The 21359-nt window shown below is 49.4% G+C and overlaps 1 protein-coding gene across 1 annotated transcript in view; it reads right to left on the bottom strand.

The window, feature by feature from the left end:
- The window catches only part of DTNB (dystrobrevin beta), a 182587-nt gene that overhangs the window by 79687 nt on the left and 81541 nt on the right, over window positions 1-21359 (bottom strand). The window contains 5 exon segments of the mRNA XM_030945277.1: window positions 7681-7690; window positions 7726-7829; window positions 12447-12532; window positions 19713-19741; window positions 19744-19796. Of these exon segments, the coding sequence (XP_030801137.1) occupies window positions 7681-7690; window positions 7726-7829; window positions 12447-12532; window positions 19713-19741; window positions 19744-19796 (282 nt within the window).

Raw genomic sequence — 21359 nt, 5'->3', positions numbered from 1 at the left:
AGAGCAGGAGGAGCTTGGGGGACAGAGGAGAGACAAACCCAGGCTGGGTCAGAGCTCCAAGGGAGGGAATTCTCCTCTGTGAAAGTCACCCTGGCTCCCAGCACTGGAGGTGACAATTCCCTGCTGTCCCCCCAGCCCTGCTCAGCAGCAGAGAAAAATCCACTTTTATATGGATACATATCCACATTTTTCTGTCTCTGACAGAGAGCCCAGAGCAGGAGCAGCTCTGGGGGAGAGAGGAGGGACAAAGTCAGCTGCGTCAGAGCTCTCCAGGGAATTCTCCTCTGTGAAAGTCACTCTGGGTTCCACCACTGTCCTGCTCCCCTTTAAACACCTGCAGTGAAGCTCAGCACCAAAACCTGGAGGGGACAATTCCCTCTGTTCCCCCAGCCATGGCAGCAGCAGAGAAAAATCCACTTGTTATGTACGTGAGCATCAGAGCAGAGCATTTCTGCCTCTGAGCATCCTGCAGAGCCCAGACAGAGCAGGAGGAGCTTGGGGAGCAGAGAGAGGGAAAAGAGAGGGCAGGAAAGGCTGCAGGAGTGTGAAAAATGCCTATTTTATGATTGGCTTTTGGCAAATATTCAAATGAATATTACATGTGTTAGGTTAGAAAGTTATGCTGTATTAATTTTCTTTAGTGTGTTAAATCTAGTTTTAGGTTATAACAATGTTAAAATAGAAACGGTGCTGTGTGAGATGCTTTTTTTAAAGAGAGGAATGAGGAACTCTCACTGAGATAGCAGCCACAGGACACCTGAATCTTTCAGAGAAAAAGAATTTATTGCTCCCTTATCGAGTTCTTCCCACCTTGCTCAGCCCTGAAGATGCTTAAGAGGAGGAAATTAACACTGCCCAGGCAGAATCCTGTGTCTGAATGGAATTTATGCATCATGGATGAGCTGTATGAATATGCAACAGGCTGTTGCATTTAAGGGTTAATCCTCTGCTAATGTGGGTCCTTTTTCGGGCTTGTTTTGCCCAGAAAAGGTACCCGGGCTGTCCATAACTCTTTGTTTGTATTGTCTCATATTGTCCTAATCCTAATTGTCCAAATTTTTATTACTCTAAACATATTGCTATTTTTATAGCCATTTTATTACTATTAAATTAAATAGTAATTAATTATTAATATTAAATTATTAAATAGTAAATAAATATTTAATTAGTAATTGTGTATTAATATTAAATTAAATAGTAATTCATTTAAAATTAAATTAGATTAAAATTATTTTAAAATTAATTTTAAAAGTAATTAAATTACATTAAAATTAATTTAAAATAACATTTAAAATAAGTTTAAAATGAATTTGAAATAAATTTAAAATTAAATTAAAATGAATTTGAAATAAATTTAAAATTAAATTAAAATGAATTTAAAAAAAAATTTAAAATTAATACAAAATAAATTTAAAATTAAATTAAAATTATTTTAAAATTAATTTTAAAATAAAATTTTAAATTAATGTAAAATAAATTTTAAATTAAATTAAAATGAATTTAAAAATAAAATTTAAAATGAATATAAAATAAATTTTAAATTAAATTAAAATTAATTTGAAATAAAATTTTAAATTAATTTAAAATAAAAATAAAATTAAAATAAAATTAATTTAAAATAAAATTTAAAAAATTAATTTAAAATAAAATTTAAAAGAAATTTAAAGTTAATTAAAAAGAAATTTAAAATTAATTAAAAATTAATTAATTAAATATTATTTTTAAAATTTTACAAACAAGTGGTTGGTGTTTTTCCCAAGGATTGAGGGGGGACTGAGCTCTCTGCAGCAGCCAGGACGCGTCCCCTGCAGCACACCAGGTGACAGCACAAGGTGACAGCAGTGACCTTCCCCTCCCTCCTGGCTGCACAGATTCCTGCAGCTGTTTCAGGAGCTGGGACCCAGCCCGGGCCTGGTTTAAAAAAGGAAAGTGGTGACGAATAAAGAGCAGCTCAAAGCCAGGCTTAGCCAGGCTCGGCTCTGTGTGCCGCAGAGCGAGGAACGGCGCCGGGCTGCAGGGACTGCTCACTGTGCAGTGACACTGGGGACACCGGGATGTCCCAGCCCCGTGTCACACACTGCAATGGCCCCAGGCTGCAGGGACTGCTCCCCGTGCAGTGACACTGGGGACACCGGGATGTCCCAGTCTGGGGCACACCGGGATGTCCCAGCCCTGTGTCACACACTGGGCACACCGGGATGTCCCAGCCCTGTGTCACACACTGGGGACACCGGGATGTCCCAGCCCTGTGTCACACACTGGCCTCAGGCCAGGCTGCTCACTGTGCAGTGACACTGGGGACACCGGGATGTCCCAGCCCTGTGTCACACACAGGGGCCGGATGGGCGCTCACTGTGCAGGACACTGGGGACACCGGGATGTCCCAGCCCTGTGTACACACACAGCAACCGGGGCGGTGCTCACTGTGCAGTGACACTGGGGACACCGGGATGTCCCAGTGTGGGGACACCGGGATGTCCCAGCCCCGTGTCACACACTGGGGACACCGGGATGTCCCAGTGTGGGGACACCGGGATGTCCCAGCCCCGTGTCACACACTGGGGACACCGGGATGTCCCAGTGTGGGGACACCGGGATGTCCCAGTCTGGGGACACCGGGATGTCCCAGCCCCGTGTCACACACTGCAATGGCCCCAGGCTGCAGGGACTGCTCACTGTGCAGTGACACTGGGGACACCGGGATGTCCCAGTGTGGGGACACCGGGATGTCCCAGCCCCGTGTCACACACTGCAATGGCCCCAGGCTGCAGGGACTGCTCCCCGTGCAGTGACACTGGGGACACCGGGATGTCCCAGCCCTGTGTCACACACTGGGGACACCAGGATGTCCCAGCCCTGTGTCACACACTGGGGACACCGGGATGTCCCAGCCCTGTGTCACACACACTCTGGGGACACCGGGATGTCCCAGCCCTGTGTCACACACACTGGGCACCAGGATGTCCCAGCCCAGATGAGAATGTCACCTCTGAGTGCCCTGGGGCTGGCACTGGCACACTGTGGATAACCCACAAAAAGAGTTCTTTAAGGACAGAAAACTCTGGAATATTTCTCTATTCCATATATAACTATAACTATGACTATGACTATAAATATAAATAACACACACATATATATATATATAAATAATAATAATAATAATACTCTTTAATAGAACAAATTTTAACCACCCTGGGTGTTTCTCTGGCACTGGCACACTGTGGACAATCCACCCTGGGAATTTGAATGGGAATAGTTCTTAATGGACAGACAACTCTGGAATATTTATATTATTATATTATTATTATTATTGTTGTTGTTGTTGTTGTTGTTGTTGTTGTTGTTGTTGTTGTTGTTGTTATTTAATATAACACATTTTAACCACCCTGATTGCTGGCACTGGCACACTGTGGATAATCCACAAAAAGAGTTCTTTAAAGGTCAGAAAACTCTGGAATATTAACATATTCCAAATAAAAACCAGAAATAGAAATAGAATTGCTATTTATATATTTAACATAACAAATTTTAACCACCCTGGGCGTTTCTCTGGCACCGGCACTGTGGACAACCCACAACAGGAGTTCTTTAAAGGGCAGAAAACTCTGCAATACTACTACTACAACTACTATCATTATTATTATCATTATTATTGAAATTTATAAATATTGCAGAGTTTTCTGCCCTTTAAAGAACTCCTGTTGAGGATTGTCCACAGTGCCAGTGCCACAGATTCACTCAGAGTGGTTAAAATTTGTTATATTAAATAGATCAAATTATTACTATTATTACTATTATTATTATTTTTTTTTTTTTATTATTATTATTATTATTACTGCTACTACTACTATGACTATTATGATTATTCACAGACTCTTATGTGTAGTAAACATAATTATTTCCTTTAACGACTTTCCATCTGTAAGACGTGTTTAGTGTGGTTTTCCTCTGGCTCTGTTTCCCAGGGTGTGTGCATTCTTTGGTTGTGGTTTTAGGGTTTTTTTTTAAATTATTACTTTCAGTTTTGGCTCTGGCCCACGCTGTCTTCAGGCAGTGAGTGTTGATGGTTGGTGTGTTTGTACCAGGTGGTTTTTCAAGTGTTTGTTGGATGTTATCTAAGCAGCTAATAATAATAATTATTGTTATTACACATTATAATATTGGCTTACATTACATATACATTATTATAATTCGTTATAATAATAATAAATAATTGTAAAGCATTATAGTAATAATTCTTATACATTATAATATTGGCTTACATTATATATACACTAATTATAATATATAATTATTATAATTCATTATAATAATATTAATTATTATTATTGTACAATATAATAATTCTTATACATTATAATATTGGCTTACATTATATATACATTCTTATAATCAATTATAATAATAAATAATTATAATGCATTATAATAATTATTATACATCATAATATTGGCTTACATTACATATACATTATAATAATTAATTGTAATACTAATTATTGTAATATTATATTATTATTCATTATAATAATGGCTTCTTGCATATTAAAATTAATTTTCAGTAAATTGTTAAATAAATTACTATCAAATTTTAAATAAATTATTAAAATAAATTTTATATGTGAAATGTTACAAAGATCTGGTTTGTATTTCTCTTTGCTACAAAGATGTGGTTTGTATTTCTGTTGTTAATTAAGCTTAGCGAAATTAATATAAGTATTCAATAATAATAATAATTACTATTGTTATACATTATAATATTGGCTTTTCACAAATCAAAATAAATTTTAAAGAAGTTGTTATTATTAAATATAAAATAAATTATTAAAATATCTTTTATATGTGTAATGTTAAAGTAACTTCGATATAAAGATCTGATTTTTATTTCTGTTGTTAATTAGGCTTAGGGAAATAACTAATATAAGTAAACTCCTGGTATAATAGCTACTTTGCACAGGGCAGTAAAGGTGTTTTCTCAAGGGAATAAAGGTGTTTTCACAGAGTAGTAAATGTGTTTTCTCAAGGGAGTAAAGGTGTTTTCTCACAGGGCACTAAAGGTGTTTCCCAGGCACTAAAGGTGTTTCCCTGGCACTAAAGGTGTTTGCACAGGCACTAAAGGTGTTTCCCAGGCACTAAAGGTGTTTGCACAGGCACTAAAGGTGTTTCCCAGGCACTAAGGGTGTTTCCCTGGCACTAAAGGTGTTTCCCAGGCACTAAAGGTGTTTGCACAGGCACTAAAGGTGTTTCCCTGGCACTAAAGGTGTTTGCACAGGCATTAAAGGTGTTTGCACAGGCACTAAAGGTGTTTCCCTGGCACTAAAGGTGTTTGCACAGGCACTAAAGGTGTTTGCACAGGCACTAAAGGTGTTTGCACAGGCATTAAAGGTGTTTGCACAGGCACTAAACGTGTTTCCCTGGCACTAATGGTGTTTGCACAGGCACTAAAGGTGTTTCCCTGGCACTAAAGGTGTTTCCCTGGCACTAAAGGTGTTTCCCTGGCACTAAAGGTGTTTCCCAGGCACTAAAGGTGTTTCCCTGGCACTAATGGTGTTTGCACAGGCACTAAAGGTGTTTCCCTGGCACTAAAGGTGTTTGCACAGGCACTAAAGGTGTTTGCACAGGCACTAAAGGTGTTTCCCTGGCACTAAAGGTGTTTCCCTGGCACTAAAGGTGTTTGCACAGGCACTAAAGGTGTTTGCACAGGCACTAAAGGTGTTTCCCAGGCACTAAAGGTGTTTCCCTGGCACTAAAGGTGTTTCCCTGGCACTAATGGTGTTTGCACAGGCACTAAAGGTGTTTCCCTGGCACTAAAGGTGTTTGCACAGGCACTAAAGGTGTTTGCACAGGCACTAAAGGTGTTTCCCAGGCACTAAAGGTGTTTCCCTGGCACTAAAGGTGTTTCCCAGGCACTAAAGGTGTTTGCACAGGCACTAAAGGTGTTTCCCAGGCACTAAAGGTGTTTCCCTGGCACTAAAGGTGTTTTCCCAGGCACTAAAGGTGTTTCCCTGGCACTAAAGGTGTTTGCACAGGCACTAAAGGTGTTTCCCAGGCACTAAAGGTGTTTCCCTGGCACTAAAGGTGTTTGCACAGGCACTAAAGGTGTTTCCCTGGCACTAAAGGTGTTTCCCTGGCACTAAAGGTGTTTGCACAGGCACTAAAGGTGTTTCCCAGGCACTAAAGGTGTTTCCCTGGCACTAAAGGTGTTTCCCAGGCACTAAAGGTGTTTGCACAGGCACTAAAGGTGTTTCCCTGGCACTAAAGATGTTTGCACAGGCACTAAAGGTGTTTCCCTGGCACTAAAGGTGTTTCCCTGGCACTAAAGGTGTTTGCACAGGCACTAAAGGTGTTTCCCAGGCACTAAAGGTGTTTCTCAGGGCAGTAAAGCTGTTTCCCAGACAATCACCCACACCCTGCCCCGTCCCACTGGTCCCTGGCGCCCAAACTCCTCCCTGAGCTGTCCCACCATGGCAGGGAGGTTTTTGTCAGGCCCAAAACCCCTGAGGAGCTCAAGGGGCTGCCCCAGCCCCGGCAGCCCATCCCGGGATCCCAGTAGCCCGGTAGCCCAGTGTCCCATCCCAGTATCCCACTAGCCCATCCCGGCATCCCGGGATGCTGGTATCCCATCCCTGTATCCTGGTAGCCCATCCAAGTACCCCAGTACCCCACTATCCCAGCACCCCAGTACCCCAGCACCCCTCTATCCCAGTACCCCAGCACCCCAGTACCCCAGCACCCCTCTATCCCAGTACCCCAGTACCCCAGTATCCCTCTATCCCAATACCCCAGTACCCCTGTATCCCAGTACCCCTGTATCCCAGTACCCCACTATCCCAGTACCCCAGTACCCCTGTATCCCAGTACCCCTCTATCCCAGTACCCCAGTATCCCAGTACCCCAGTATCCTGCTATCCCAGTACCCTGCTATCCCTATCTGGCTATCCCACTATCCCAGTACCCCAGTACCCCGCCATCCCAGTACCCCAGTACCCCAGTACCCCGCTATCTTGTACCCCTGTACCCCAGTACCCCACTCTCCTGCTATCCCAGTATCCCAGTACCCCAGTATCCCAGTATCCTGCTATCCTGGTACCCTGCTATCCCACTATCTGGCTATCCCAGTATCCCAGTACCCCAGTACCCCGCTCTCCCAGTACCCCAGTACCCCGCTATCCCAGTATCCCAGTACCCCGCTATCCCAGTATCCCAGTACCCCGCTATGCCAGTAGCCCAGTACCCCAGCATCCTGCTAGCCCAGTACCCCGCTATTCCAGTACCCATACCCCAGTACCCCAGTACCCCCTCCCCGACCCCATACCCCAGTACCCCTCCCCACCCCCTACCAACCCAACCCCCATACCCATACCTACCCCAGTACCCCATATGCTACATACCCCTTACCCACTATCATACACCATACCTCTATCCAGACCCAGTACCCCAGTACTCCTCTCTCCCAGTACCCCAGCACCCCATACCCCAGCACCCCACTATCCCTGTACCCCAGTACCCCAGCACCCCAGTACCCCGCTATTCCTGTACCCCAGTACCCCCTATCCCAGCACCCCAGCATCCCAGCACCCCAGTACCCCAGTACCCCAGCACCCCAGCACCCCAGTACCCCAGTACCCTGCTATCCCTGTACCCCAGTACCCCAGTACCCCATATCCCAGTACCCCAGTACCCCAGTAACCCTGTGTATCCAATTGTTCCCGTTTACACTAGCTGCGCAGCTCTGCCAGCAGCGTGGGGTTCTGCTGCTGTCAGAACGTTCGGCTGTGTCAATTTTCCCGTGCTCCGGCTCGCAGCCGCTGGATCTCCTGCAGGATCTCCCTGCCCACGGGGAAAGGACAGCGTCAGTAAACGGGGAAAACGCCTGTTTATCACTGGCTTCTCACAAATATTCACGAGTATTACATCTGTGATGTCAGAAAGTGATGCTGTGTCAATTTTCCTGTTTATCATTGGCTTTTCACAAATATTCAAATTAATACTATATGTGTTATGTCAGAAAGTGATGCTGTATCAATTTTCCTGTTTATCAATGGCTTTTCACAAATATTAACATAAATATAATAATATGTAATAATATATATACATTATAATATATATAATAATATATTATTATATAATTATATGTAATATATAATATTATAGATATTTAATTATATATAATATATAAAATATATTTATATTTATATATATTATATATATAATATATACATTATATATATTAAATATATATAATATAATTATATATTAAATATAATAATATATATAATAATATATATTATTATATATAATAATATATAATATTATAATAATAATAATAATATAACATAATATATCTGTGATGTCAGAAAGTTAAGCTGTATCAATTTTCCTGTTCACCATTGGCTTTTCACAAATATTAATGTGAATATTTGCACAGGGTGACGTTCTGATGCTTGTATCCCCATTCGTGTGTTCTGTTCATGCTGGATATCATGTCCTGTGCCTTCAAGGCTGGCCCTGAAGAGTGAAAGTTTTGTTTTGGTTTTGTTATCAGCCGCTCCTCCATGGCTCATGGGACACACAGATGGGGCAGTACCTGGCGCTGCTTTTGCTTTTGGCTTCGCTTTTCACTTTGCTCTCGCTCTTGCTTCTGCTTTGTTCCTGCTTTGCTCCTGCTGTTTGCTTCTGCTCATTATTTAGTAGCTAAGCAGTCCGAATTTCCCCTGGACTGTTTCTCCTTTCCCTTTTTATGAACCTACTCGAACCTGCTCCAGACTGGGACCTGTCAGACACCAAGAGTTTGCACCCTGTGGCTGCAGCAGCTGCCCCAGCACAGCAGGGACTGATAACAGAGCGACCACCCTCGAGAGAGACTTTCTGAATTTGTCATCTTTTTCAGAGGAGTGACAGAGTGGTGTCATCTGGTATTGCTCATTGTGTGTGCTGGGGGTGCTGTGCCTGTTAAATAAACAGGTTCTGTGTGCTGGGGGTGCTGTGCCTGGTAAACAAACAGGTTCTGTGTACTGGGGGGTGCTGTGCCTGGTAAATAAACAGGATTTGTGTGCTGGGGGTGCTGTGCTGGTAAACAAACAGGTTTTGTGTGCTGGGGGTGCTGTGCCTGTTAAATAAACAGGTTCTGTGTACTGGGGGTGCTGTGCCTGTTAAACAAACAGGTTCTTTCCACTTCTCTCTGAGGAATCTTTCCTGACCCGGTTGTGGGGAGGGGCCGTGTGGGTTTGCTTTCTGGAGGGGCCCTTTGGAGATTTTCTCCCAAATTTGCCCTAAACCAGGACATGGGCACAGCCAGCACAGGGATGTGGGCACAGCCCCAGGGCAGGGATGTGGGCACAGCCAGCGCAGGGATGTGGGCACAGCCAGGGCAGGGATGTGGGCACAGCCCCAGGGCAGGGACGTGGGCACAGCCCCAGCACAGGGGTGTGGGCACAGGGACAGCCAGCACAGGGATGTGGGCACAGCCAGGGCAGGGATGTGGGCACAGCCAGGGCAGGGATGTGGGCACAGCCCCAGCACAGGGATGTGGGCACAGCCAGCACAGGGATGTGGGCACAGCCCCAGCACAGGGATGTGGGCACAGCCCCAGCACAGGGATGTGGGCACAGCCAGGACAGGGATGTGGGCACAGCCAGGGCAGGGATGTGGGCACAGCCCCAGCACAGGGATGTGGGCACAGCCCCAGCGCAGGGATGTGGGCACAGCCAGGGCAGGGATGTGGGCACAGCCAGGACAGGGATGTGGGCACAGCCCCAGCGCAGGGATGTGGGCACAGCCAGGACAGGGATGTGGGCACAGCCCCAGCACAGGGATGTGGGCACAGCCAGGGCAGGGATGTGGGCACAGCCAGCACAGGGATGTGGGCACAGCCCCAGCACAGGGGTGTGGGCACAGGGACAGCCAGCACAGGGATGTGGGCACAGCCAGGGCAGGGATGTGGGCACAGCCAGCACAGGGATGTGGGCACAGCCAGGGCAGGGATGTGGGCACAGCCCCAGGGCAGGGATGTGGGCACAGCCCCAGCACAGGGATGTGGGCACAGCCCCAGGGCAGGGATGTGGGCACAGCCAGGGCAGGGATGTGGGCACAGCCCCAGCACAGGGATGTGGGCACAGCCCCAGCACAGGGGTGTGGGCACAGCCCCAGCACAGGGGTGTGGGCACATGCAGCACCTGGCACATTCTTTCCTTCCCCAGGATCAATCCCTCCCTGCAGTGCCCCCAGCCCCTGGCACAGAACAGGGTCAGAGATGCTCCAGGGGCTCAGAGGCTCCAGCCCAGCCCTCGGGGGCTGCAGGGGGCTCTGGGGCAGCCCTGGCACACCCCGGTGCCCTTGCCCTGCAGGGCAGCAGGAGCAGCCCGCGGGCACAGCCCCAAGCCCTGCAGAGGGCCTGGGCAGGGCCAGGGCGGCCCAGGGCTCCCTGCAGCAGGGATGAGCCCTGCCCAGAGCCCAGGGGCACCTCCAGCTCTCCTTGGTGCCACACTGCAGAGCTGCTCTGCTGCCAGGGCCTCCCAGCAGCGCTGGGGACACCTCCCTGCTCCAGGATCCCCATCCCAAACTCATCCTGCCAGGGCACCGAGGCTGCAGCGCTGCCAGCGCTGGCACAGACACGTTTTATGGAAAATCCTTTCCTTGGGGTTTTTCCTCCTGAGAAGCTGGGAGGCCTCAGGAACAAAATGTAACCAATGGTTATCTGCTGCTGTGGAATGCAGCAGGTGGATCTGTGATTGGTCTCATGTGGTTGTTTCTAATTAATGGCCAATCACAGCCCAGCTGGCTCGGACGGTCTCGGTCAGTCACAAGATTTTATCATCGTTCCATTCTTTGCCTTTCCTTGCAAGCCTTCTGATGAAACCCTTTCTTCTATTCTTTTAGTATGGTTTTAACATAATACATATCATAAAACAATAAATCGGCCGTATAACCATGGAGTCAGATCCTCTTCCCTCACCCTGGGACCCCTGCGAACACCACCACCCCAGGGCTGAGCTGCTCCTGCTCTCCAGGAGCTGCTCCTGCCCCAAAGGGCCCTGGAGCTGCCTTTTCCCTCTGCTGAGGGTGCCTGGGGACAGGGCTGGGCACGGGGACACCTCAGGAGAGCCTGGGGGCTCCACAGGTGACCTCTGCAGTGACAAAAATCCTCTGCTTGGCTTTGGGAGGGACCTCAGAGCCCATCCTGTGCCCCCTGACACCTCCCACTGTCCCAACCCCAGTGTCCATCCTGGCCCTGGGCACTGCCAGGGATCCAGGGGCAGCCCCAGCTGCTCTGGGTGATGCCTTGGGAAGGCTGAGCTGGAGCAGAGGCTGCACAGAGCTAAAGAATAAAGCAGGGATTGATTCAAAGCATCTCCTGCATGGATCCACCTTGGGCAGCACAAGAGCCCAGCCAGGGCTGCACCCAAGATGAACCAAAATGGCCCCAAAATGAACCCAAGATGAACCAAAATGGCCCCAAAATGAACCCAAGATGAACCAAAATGGCCCCAAAATGAACCCAAGATGAACCAAAATGGTCCCAAAATGTGCAGCCAGGCACGGGGTCTGTCACTGTGATCAGTTCTGCTCCATTTGCATCTTGCAGTTCATTGTCCCATTCCAGCTTTAGCCCATCCAGTCCCACCCTGCTTGTTTTTCTCTCTTCAGCCCATGCTGTTTGTGCTCTTGGGCCTGAGATTTGGATCATTTGTCCTTGGTGCCCAGCTGGAGCAGGAATTGTTTTGTCTCCCTGCTCTGTGCACAGAGCTCACCATCCCCTGATATGAAACCCAGACCCACCCACTTAAGCAGCACAGAATGTGAAAAATAGAAAAGCTAAACCTGAGGCATCACCAGTGCCAGGGCCTGCCCACCCTGCCAGGGAACAATTCCCAATTCCCAGGATCCCATCCAGCCCTGCCCTCTGGCACTGGGAGCCATTCCCTGGCTCCTGTCCCTCCAGGCCTTGTCCCCAGTCCCTCTGCAGCTCTCCTGGAGCCCCTTCAGGCCCTGCCAGGGGCTCTGAGCTCTCCCTGGATCCTTCTCCTCTCCAGGTGAGCACCCCCAGCTCTCCCAGCCTGGCTCCAGGGCTCCTCTGGGCTCTCTGCAGCAGCTCCAGGTCCTTGTGCTGTTGGAATGCCCAGGGCAGGTGGGCTCTCACCTGGGCACAGGGGCAGAGTCCCCCTTTTCCTGCTGGGGAATCAGCCCAGGACTGGGGATTTGGAGGTTTTTGGGATTTCTGGGATCAGATCCCAGCTCTGAGGTTTGCTGGATGTGCTCAGTGTTGGGCAAGATGATTTTAAGAAGATTAAAGAAAATCAACCCCTCCTTGGGGAACAGGGCAGGGCAGCCCCTCCCCACGGCTAATTAACTAATGTTAATGAGTAACTAATGAGTGAATGAGGGAGCTGCAGCCCAGCAGCAGCCGTGGGGAGGCAATGGGGTCAGTGTGGGCAGGCAGGGCTGTACCTGTTCTTGTTCTCCAGCTCCGCTATCAGCTGCCTCTGCTGCTTGTTGGCATCGAAGCTGAAGGGCAGGTCTGCAGGAGGGCGAGGCTGCAGAGAGAGCAGGGGGCTCAGAAAGGGCAGAAATCACGGGGAATGCAGCCACAGAAATCACAGAGAACACACAATCACACCAATCACAGAAATCACGGGGAATGCAGCCACAGAAATCACAGAGAACACACAATCACACCAATCACAGAAATCACAGGGAATGCAGTCACAGAAATCACAGAATCACAGAGAATACAGGGAATGCAATCATACATCACACAGTCACAGAAATCATGGGGAAATGCAGTCACAGAAATCACAGAGAATACAGAAATCACGGGGAATGCAGTCACACATCACACAATCACAGAAAACACGGGGAATGCAGCCACAGAAATCACACAACCACAGAACTCATAGAAAACACAGAAATCACGGGGAATGCAGCCACAGAAATCACAGGGAATGCAGTCACACATCACACAATCACAGAAATCACGGGGAATGCAGCCGCAGAAATCACAGAGAATACAGAAATCATGGGGAATGCAGTCACAGAAATCACAGAGAATACAGAAATCACGGGGAATGCAGCCACAGAAATCACACAATCACAGAAATCATAGAGAACACAGAAATCACGGGGAATGCAGCCACACATCACACAATCACAGAAATCACGGGGAATGCAGCCACAGAAATCACGGGGAATGCAGTCACACATCACACAGTCACAGAAATCATGGGGAAATGCAGTCACAGAAATCACAGAGAACACAGAAATCACGGGGAATGCAGTCACACATCACACAATCACAGAAAACACGGGGAATGCAGCCACAGAAATCACACAACCACAGAACTCATAGAAAACACAGAAATCACGGGGAATGCAGCCACAGAAATCACAGGGAATGCAGTCACACATCACACAATCACAGAAATCACGGGGAATGCAGCCGCAGAAATCACAGAGAATACAGAAATCATGGGGAATGCAGTCACAGAAATCACAGAGAATACAGAAATCACGGGGAATGCAGCCACAGAAATCACACAATCACAGAAATCATAGAGAACACAGAAATCACGGGGAATGCAGCCACACATCACACAATCACAGAAATCACGGGGAATGCAGCCACAGAAATCACAGAGAATACAGAAATCATGGGGAATGCAGTCACAGAAATCATAGAGAATACAGAAATCACGGGGAATGGAGAAATCACGGGGAATGGAGAAATCACGGGGAATGCAGTCACACATCACACAATCACAGAAATCACAGAGAATGCAGTCACAGAAATCACAGAGAATACAGAAAACACACAATCAATCACACAGTCACAGAAATCACAGAGAATGCAGTCACAGAAATCACACAGTCACAGAAATCACAGAAATCAAAGAATCACAGAGATCACATCAATCACAGAAATCACACCAACCACAGAAATCACACCAATCACACAAAACACAGAAATCAGTGAAAATACACAAATCACAGAAATCACAGAAATCACAGAAATTACAGAAATCACAGAAAGCAGAAAACACAGAGATCACAGAAAATACACAAATCACACAATCACGGAAATCACAGAAATCACACAATCACACCAATGACAGAAATCACAGAAAACACACAAATCAATCAATCACAGAAATCATACGATCACACAAATCGTAGAAAACACAGAAAACACACAAATCATTCAGTCACACAATCACACCAATCACAGAAATCATAGAAAACACAGAAATCACTCAATCCCACAATCACACCAATGACACAATCACACAAATAACAGAAAACACAGAAATTGCACAATCACAGGAAACACAGAAAATACACAACCAAAGCAATCCCAGAAATCACAGAAAACACAGAAATGACAGAAATCACAGAAATCAATTAATCACAGAAATCATACGATCACACAAATCACAGAAAACACAGAAATCACACAAATCACTCAATCACACAATCACACCAATGACACAATCACACAAATAACAGAAAACACAGAAATCACACAATCACAGCAATCACAGAAGTCACAGAAAATACAGAAATGACAGAAATCACCCAAATCACAGAAAAAACAAATCACACAATCAAAGCAATCACAGAAATCACAGAGAACACAGAAATCACACCAATCCCACAATCACACCAATGACACAATCACACCAATGACACAATCACACCAATGACACAATCACACCAATGACACAATCACACACAGTTACACCAGCCCCACCAGTCCCACAATCACACCAGTCCCACAATCACACCAATGACACAATCACACCAGTCCCACAATCACACCAATGACACAATCACACACAATCCCACAATCACACCAATGACACAATCACACACAATCCCACAATCACACCAATGACACAATCACACACAATCCCACAATCACACCAATGACACAATCACACCAATGACACAATCACACACAGTTACACCAGCCCCACCAGTCCCACAATCACACACAATCACACCAATCCCACAATCACACCAATGACACAATCACACCAATGACACAATCACACCAGTCCCACAATCACACCAATGACACAATCACACCAATGACACAATCACACCAATCCCACAATCACACACAATCCCACAATCACACCAATGCCACAATCACACACAATCCCACAATCACACACAATCCCACAATCACACACAATCCCACAATCACACCAATCCCACAATCACACCAATGACACAATCACACCAATGACACAATCACACCAATCACACACAATCCCACAATCACACACAATCCCACAATCACACCAATCCCACAATCACACCAATGACACAATCACACCAATCCCACAATCACACACAATCCCACAATCACACCAATCCCACAATCACACCAATGACACAATCACACACAATCCCACAATCACACCAATGACACAATCACACCAATGACACAATCACACCAATCACACACAATCCCACAATCACACACAATCCCACAATCACACCAATCCCACAATCACACCAATGACACAATCACACCAATCCCACAATCACACCAATGACACAATCACACACAGTTACACCAGCCCCACCAGTCCCACAATCACACACAATCACACCAATCCCACAATCACACCAATGACACAATCACACACAGTTACACCAGCCCCACCAGTCCCACAATCACACACAATCCCACAATCACACCAATGACACAATCACACCAGTCCCACAATCACACCAATCCCACAATCACACACAATCCCACAATCACACCAATGACACAATCACACCAATGACACAATCACACCAATGACACAATCACACACAATCCCACAATCACACCCAATCCCACAATCACACCAATGACACAATCACACACAGTTACACCAGCCCCACCAGTCCCACAATCACACCGGTGCCCCCAGTGCCCCCAGTCCCTCCCAGGTTTGCAGCCTGGGCTCCCAGCCCTGGGACACCCCAGAGTGCTCTGGCTGCCAGGGCTCGGCTCCCTGCTCACCCTGCACAGCACCAATTCCATCCTTGCTGCTTTTTGGGGCCCTTCAGGACACAGAGCCTCCAGCAGCCATGGCTCCTCCTGGGCACAGAGCCAGCCCTTGCTTTGCTCAAAAGCTCTGCTGAAACCCTGAGGGACACCTCAGCCTGCACGCCATCGCACCCGGCCACGGCAGGGACACTGCCACTGTGCCGGGGTGTGCCAGGGTCCAGCCTGGCCCTGGGCACTGCCAGGGACCCAGGGTGGGCAGCCTGTGCCAGGGGAAACGGCAGCCACCAGCTCTGAGTGCACAGAAAACATCTCCCCAAGGCATGGCACACTGTCCCCATGGACGTGGCACACTGTCCCCATGGACATGGCACATTGTCCCCATGGACGTGGCACACTGTCCCCATGCAGGTGGCACACTGTCCCCATGGAGGTGGCACACTGTCCCCATTAATGTGGCACACTGTCCCCCATGGACATGGCACACTGTCCCCATGGACATGGCACATTGTCCCCATGAACATGGCACACTGTCCCCATGCAGGTGGCACACTGTCCCCGTGGAGGTGGCACACTGTCCCCAAGGCATGGCACACTGTCCCCATGGAGGTGGCACACTGTCCCCATTAATGTGGCACACTGTCCCCAAGGCATGGCACACTGTCCCCCATGGACATGGCACACTGTCCCCAAGGACATGGCACATTGTCCCCATGGACATGGCACACTGTCCCCATGCATGTGGCACACTGTCCCCATGGACGTGGCACACTGTCCCCATGGACATGGCACACTGTCCCCATTAATGTGGCACACTGTCCCCATGCATGAGGCACACTGTCCCCATGGACATGGCACACTGTCCCCATGCATGTGGCACACTGTCCCCATGGACATGGCACACTGTCCCCAAGGACATGGCACATTGTCCCCATGGACATGGCACACTGTCCCCATTAATGTGGCACACTGTCCCCATGCAGGTGGCACACTGTCCCCCATGGACATGGCACACTGTCCCCAAGGACATGGCACATTGTCCCCATGGACACGGCACACTGTCCCCATTAATGTGGCACACTGTCCCCATGGACATGGCACACTGTCCCCATGGAGGTGGCACACTGTCCCCATTAATGTGGCACACTGTCCCCATGGACATGGCACACTGTCCCCATGGACGTGGCACACTGTCCCCAAGGACATGGCACATTGTCCTCATGGACATGGCACACTGTCCCTATGGACATGGCACACTGTCCCCATGCAGGTGGCACACTGTCCCCCATGGACATGGCACACTGTCCCCATGCAGGTGGCACACTGTCCCCATGGACATGGTACACTGTCCCCATGGAGGTGGCACACTGTCCCCATGCATGTGGCACACTGTCCCCATTAATGTGGCACACTGTCCCCAAGGCATGGCACACTGTCCCCATGGAGGTGGCACACTGTCCCCATGGACATGGCACACTGTCCCCATGGACATGGCACACTGTCCCCATGCATGTGGCACACTGTCCCCATGGACATGGCACACTGTCCCCAAGGCATGGCACACTGTCCCCATGGAGGTGGCACACTGTCCCCATGGACATGGCACACTGTCCCCATGGAGGTGGCACACTGTCCCCATGCATGTGGCACACTGTCCCCATGGACATGGCACACTGTCCCCAAGGACATGGCACACTGTCCCCATGGACATAGTACACTGTCCCCAAGTCATGGCACACTGTCCCCAAGGCATGGCACACTGTCCCCATTAATGTGGCACACTGTCCCCATGGAGGTGGCACACTGTCCCCAAGGAGGTGGCACACTGTCCCTATGGATATGGCACACTGTCCCCATTAATGTGGCACACTGTCCCCATGCAGGTGGCACGCTGCTGATAAATGAAATTGGACATTGAAAGATGAAACAATGGGGAAACCCCTAAATTCCATAAGAATTAGAAGTTAAAAGGGAGGGTTGTACATTGGAGGGAAAGCCTCAGGGATCAGGTGTTTTGGGAAGTCTGAACCTCTCAAGTACCTCAGAAATGGGGAAAGAGAGAAGGGAAGTGTGGGAAATTGGGATAAAAAGGGAAGGAAATCGGGATAAAAAGGGAAGGAAATTGGGATAAAAAGGGAAGGAAATCGGGATAAAAAGGGAAGGAAATTGGGATAAAAAGGGAAGGAAATCGGGATAAAAAGGGAAGGAAATTGGGATAAAAAGGGAAGGAAATTGGGATAAGAAGGAGGCTGCGTCCTCCAAAAATGGGAGAGACCCCAGGGGATGCCCCATGGGCTCTGCCTTTATTGGAATAAAATAAAAGGGACTGCTCTGGCTCCTTTTTGGACATGAACCTCTGGTGTTTGTGGATTGATTTTCCTAACACTGCCATGGCCACACAAGCCTTGAGGTGATTTATGGGTTTTTAACAGTCCTTCAGAACCAGCCCAGCTTTCAGAACACCCTGTAGAAGCCAGGCCATGCCTGAGAGCCCTCCCAGCACCTTCCAGCGTGACAGTGACTCAGCACCTGCTGGCTCAAAGCTCGGGGTGGTTTTACAGGGCTCCATGGAAATTTCCTCCTTCTCCATTGAGGGGAACGGTGGATTTGTCTTTACAAACCAGCTGTGGGTCTGCTGGGAGGTAAAACCAGCACTGGGAGATAAAAGAAACAATGGGAAGGATTCCACCGATTGATGGATGGAAATAGATATTTGCTTTTACAAATAAACTTTGGGTCTGCTGATAAATGAAATTGGACATTGACAGAAGCAATGGGGAACAAAAACCCCTGAATTCCATAAGAATTAAAAATTAAAAATTAATGTCCTCACTTTTTCTCCCCGCAGCCTGAGCAGCTCCAACCCCACTCCCCCACTGCCCTGAGCTCATTCCCAGCAGAACACACAGAAATTGGGGATTTGGGGCGGGTTTGGGGAGCCCAGCCCCCCGTGGTGCCCCCCAGGGCAGGAACTGGGCAAAGATTCCCAGTGTGACAGTGCCAAGCCAAGGGGAGCCAATCCTGGTAATTCCTGCCATTAAAATCATCACTGCTTTAGGGGCAGGAGCAGATTCCCAACGTTCCCAGCACGTTCTGCCAGCTGGGGTGGGACGAGGGAACACTGGGAGTGGTTAGGGAGTGGTGGGCATGGAACAGTGTCACCCAAAGGGTGCTGGTGGCAGCAGGCTGCCCTGGGAAGCCCTGGCACAGCTGTTCTCCTGGAATGATGGAATTCCCACCTGATCCTGGGACACCTCCCACTGTCCCAGTGTCCAGCCTGGCCTTGGGCACTGCCAGGGACCCAGGGTGGGCACCCTGTGCCAGGGCACAATTCCCAATTCCCAAGATCCCACCCAGCCCTGCCCTCTGGCAGTGGGAGCCATTCCCTGGCTCCTGTCCCTCCAGGCCTTGTCCCCAGTCCCTCTGCAGCTCTCCTGGAGCCCCTTCAGGCCCTGCCAGGGGCTCTGAGCTCTGCCTGGAGCCTTCTCCTCCCTAGGGGAACATTCCCAGCTCTCCAGCCTGGCTCCATGCAGCTCCTCATCCTCCCTGTGCTGATTATCCCACAAACCCAACCTCCCCCTGCCTGCTGCCATCCCAGCAGAAGGAGCAGAAATGGGGGATTTGGTGTCCCTGGAGCCCCCCAGTGTCCCCCAGTGTCCCCCAGTGTCCCCCAGTGTCCCCCCAGTGTCCCCATGGCAGGACAGGGCACTCACAGCGTTGCCGGCCTCAGCGGCCAAGCGGCGTAGCGGGCGATGAGCCGGTGCTCCTCGTCCAGCCGGCCCGGGCTGTCCAGGGCACTGCAAAACAGCACGGGGTGAGACAGGGCACCGTGAAACCTGATTAGAGCCAGCCCAGGGAACCTCAAACCAACCCAGAGCCAGCCCAGGGCACTGTGAAACCTGATTAGAGCCAGCCCAGGGAACCTCAAACCAACCCAGAGCCAGCCCAGGGTACTGCAAACCAACCCAGAGCCAGCCCAGGGAACCTCAAACCAACCCAGAGCCAGCTCAGGGAACCTCAAACCAACCCAGAGCCAGCCCAGGGTACTGCAAACCAACCCAGAGCCAGCCCAGGGAACCTCAAACCAACCCAGAGCCAGCTCAGGGAACCTCAAACCAACCCAGAGCCAGCCCAGGGCACTGCAAACCAACCCAGAGCCAGCCCAGGGTACTGCAAACCAACCCAGAGCCAGCCCAGGGAACCTCAAACCAACCCAGAGCCAGCCCAGGGCACTGCCAAACCAACCCAGAGCCAGCCCAGGGTACTGCAAACCAACCCAGAGCCAGCCCAGGGAACCTCAAACCAACCCAGAGCCAGCCCAGGGCACTGCCAAACCAACCCAGAGCCAGCCCAGGGAACCTCAAACCAACCCAGAGCCAGCCCAGGGCACTGTGAAACCTGATTAGAGCCAGCCCAGGGAACCTCAAACCAACCCAGAGCCAGCCCAGGGAACCTCAAACCAACCCAGAGCCAGCCCAGGGTACTGCAAACCAACCCAGAGCCAGCCCAGGGAACCTCAAACCAACCCAGAGCCAGCCCAGGGCACTGCCAAACCAACCCAGAGCCAGTACAGGGTACTGTGAAACCTGATTAGAGCCAGCCCAGGGAACCTCAAACCAACCCAGAGCCAGCCCAGGGTACTGCAAACCAACCCAGAGCCAGCCCAGGGTACTGCAAACCAACCCAGAGCCAGCCCAGGGAACCTCAAACCAACCCAGAGCCAGCCCAGGGTACTGCAAACCAACCCAGAGCCAGCCCAGGGTACTGCAAACCAACCCAGAGCCAGCCCAGGGAACCTCAAACCAACCCAGAGCCAGCCCAGGGCACTGCCAAACCAACCCAGAGCCAGCCCAGGGCACTGCAAACCAACCCAGAGCCAGCCCAGGGCACTGTGAAACCTGATCAGAGCCAGCCCAGGGCACTGCCAAACCTGACCAGAGCCAGTACAGGGAACCTCAAACCAACCCAGAGCCAGCCCAGGGCACTGCAAAACAGCTCGGGGTCAGACCAGGGAACCTCAAAACCAACGCAGAGTGAGCCCAGGACACCTCAAAACCAACCCAGAGCCAGCCCAGGGCACTGCCAAACCAACCCAGAGCCAGCCCAGGGAACCTCAAACCAACCCAGAGCCAGCCCAGGGCACTGCAAACCAACCCAGAGCCAGTACAGGGTACTGCAAACCAACCCAGAGCCAGTACAGGGAACTGCAAACCAACCCAGAGCCAGTACAGGGTACTGCAAACCAACCCAGAGTGAGCCCAGGGCTGCCAGGACACTCCAAAACCAAGCCCAGAGCCAGCAGGGTTCCAGGATGCTCCCAAGCCTAACCAGAGCCAGCCCAGGGCACTGTGAAACCTGAT

Source organism: Camarhynchus parvulus, chromosome 3 (assembly GCF_901933205.1).
Source record: "Camarhynchus parvulus chromosome 3, STF_HiC, whole genome shotgun sequence".
Lineage (NCBI taxonomy): Eukaryota > Metazoa > Chordata > Aves > Passeriformes > Thraupidae > Camarhynchus > Camarhynchus parvulus.
This window is presented reverse-complemented; position numbering and strand designations above follow the sequence as displayed.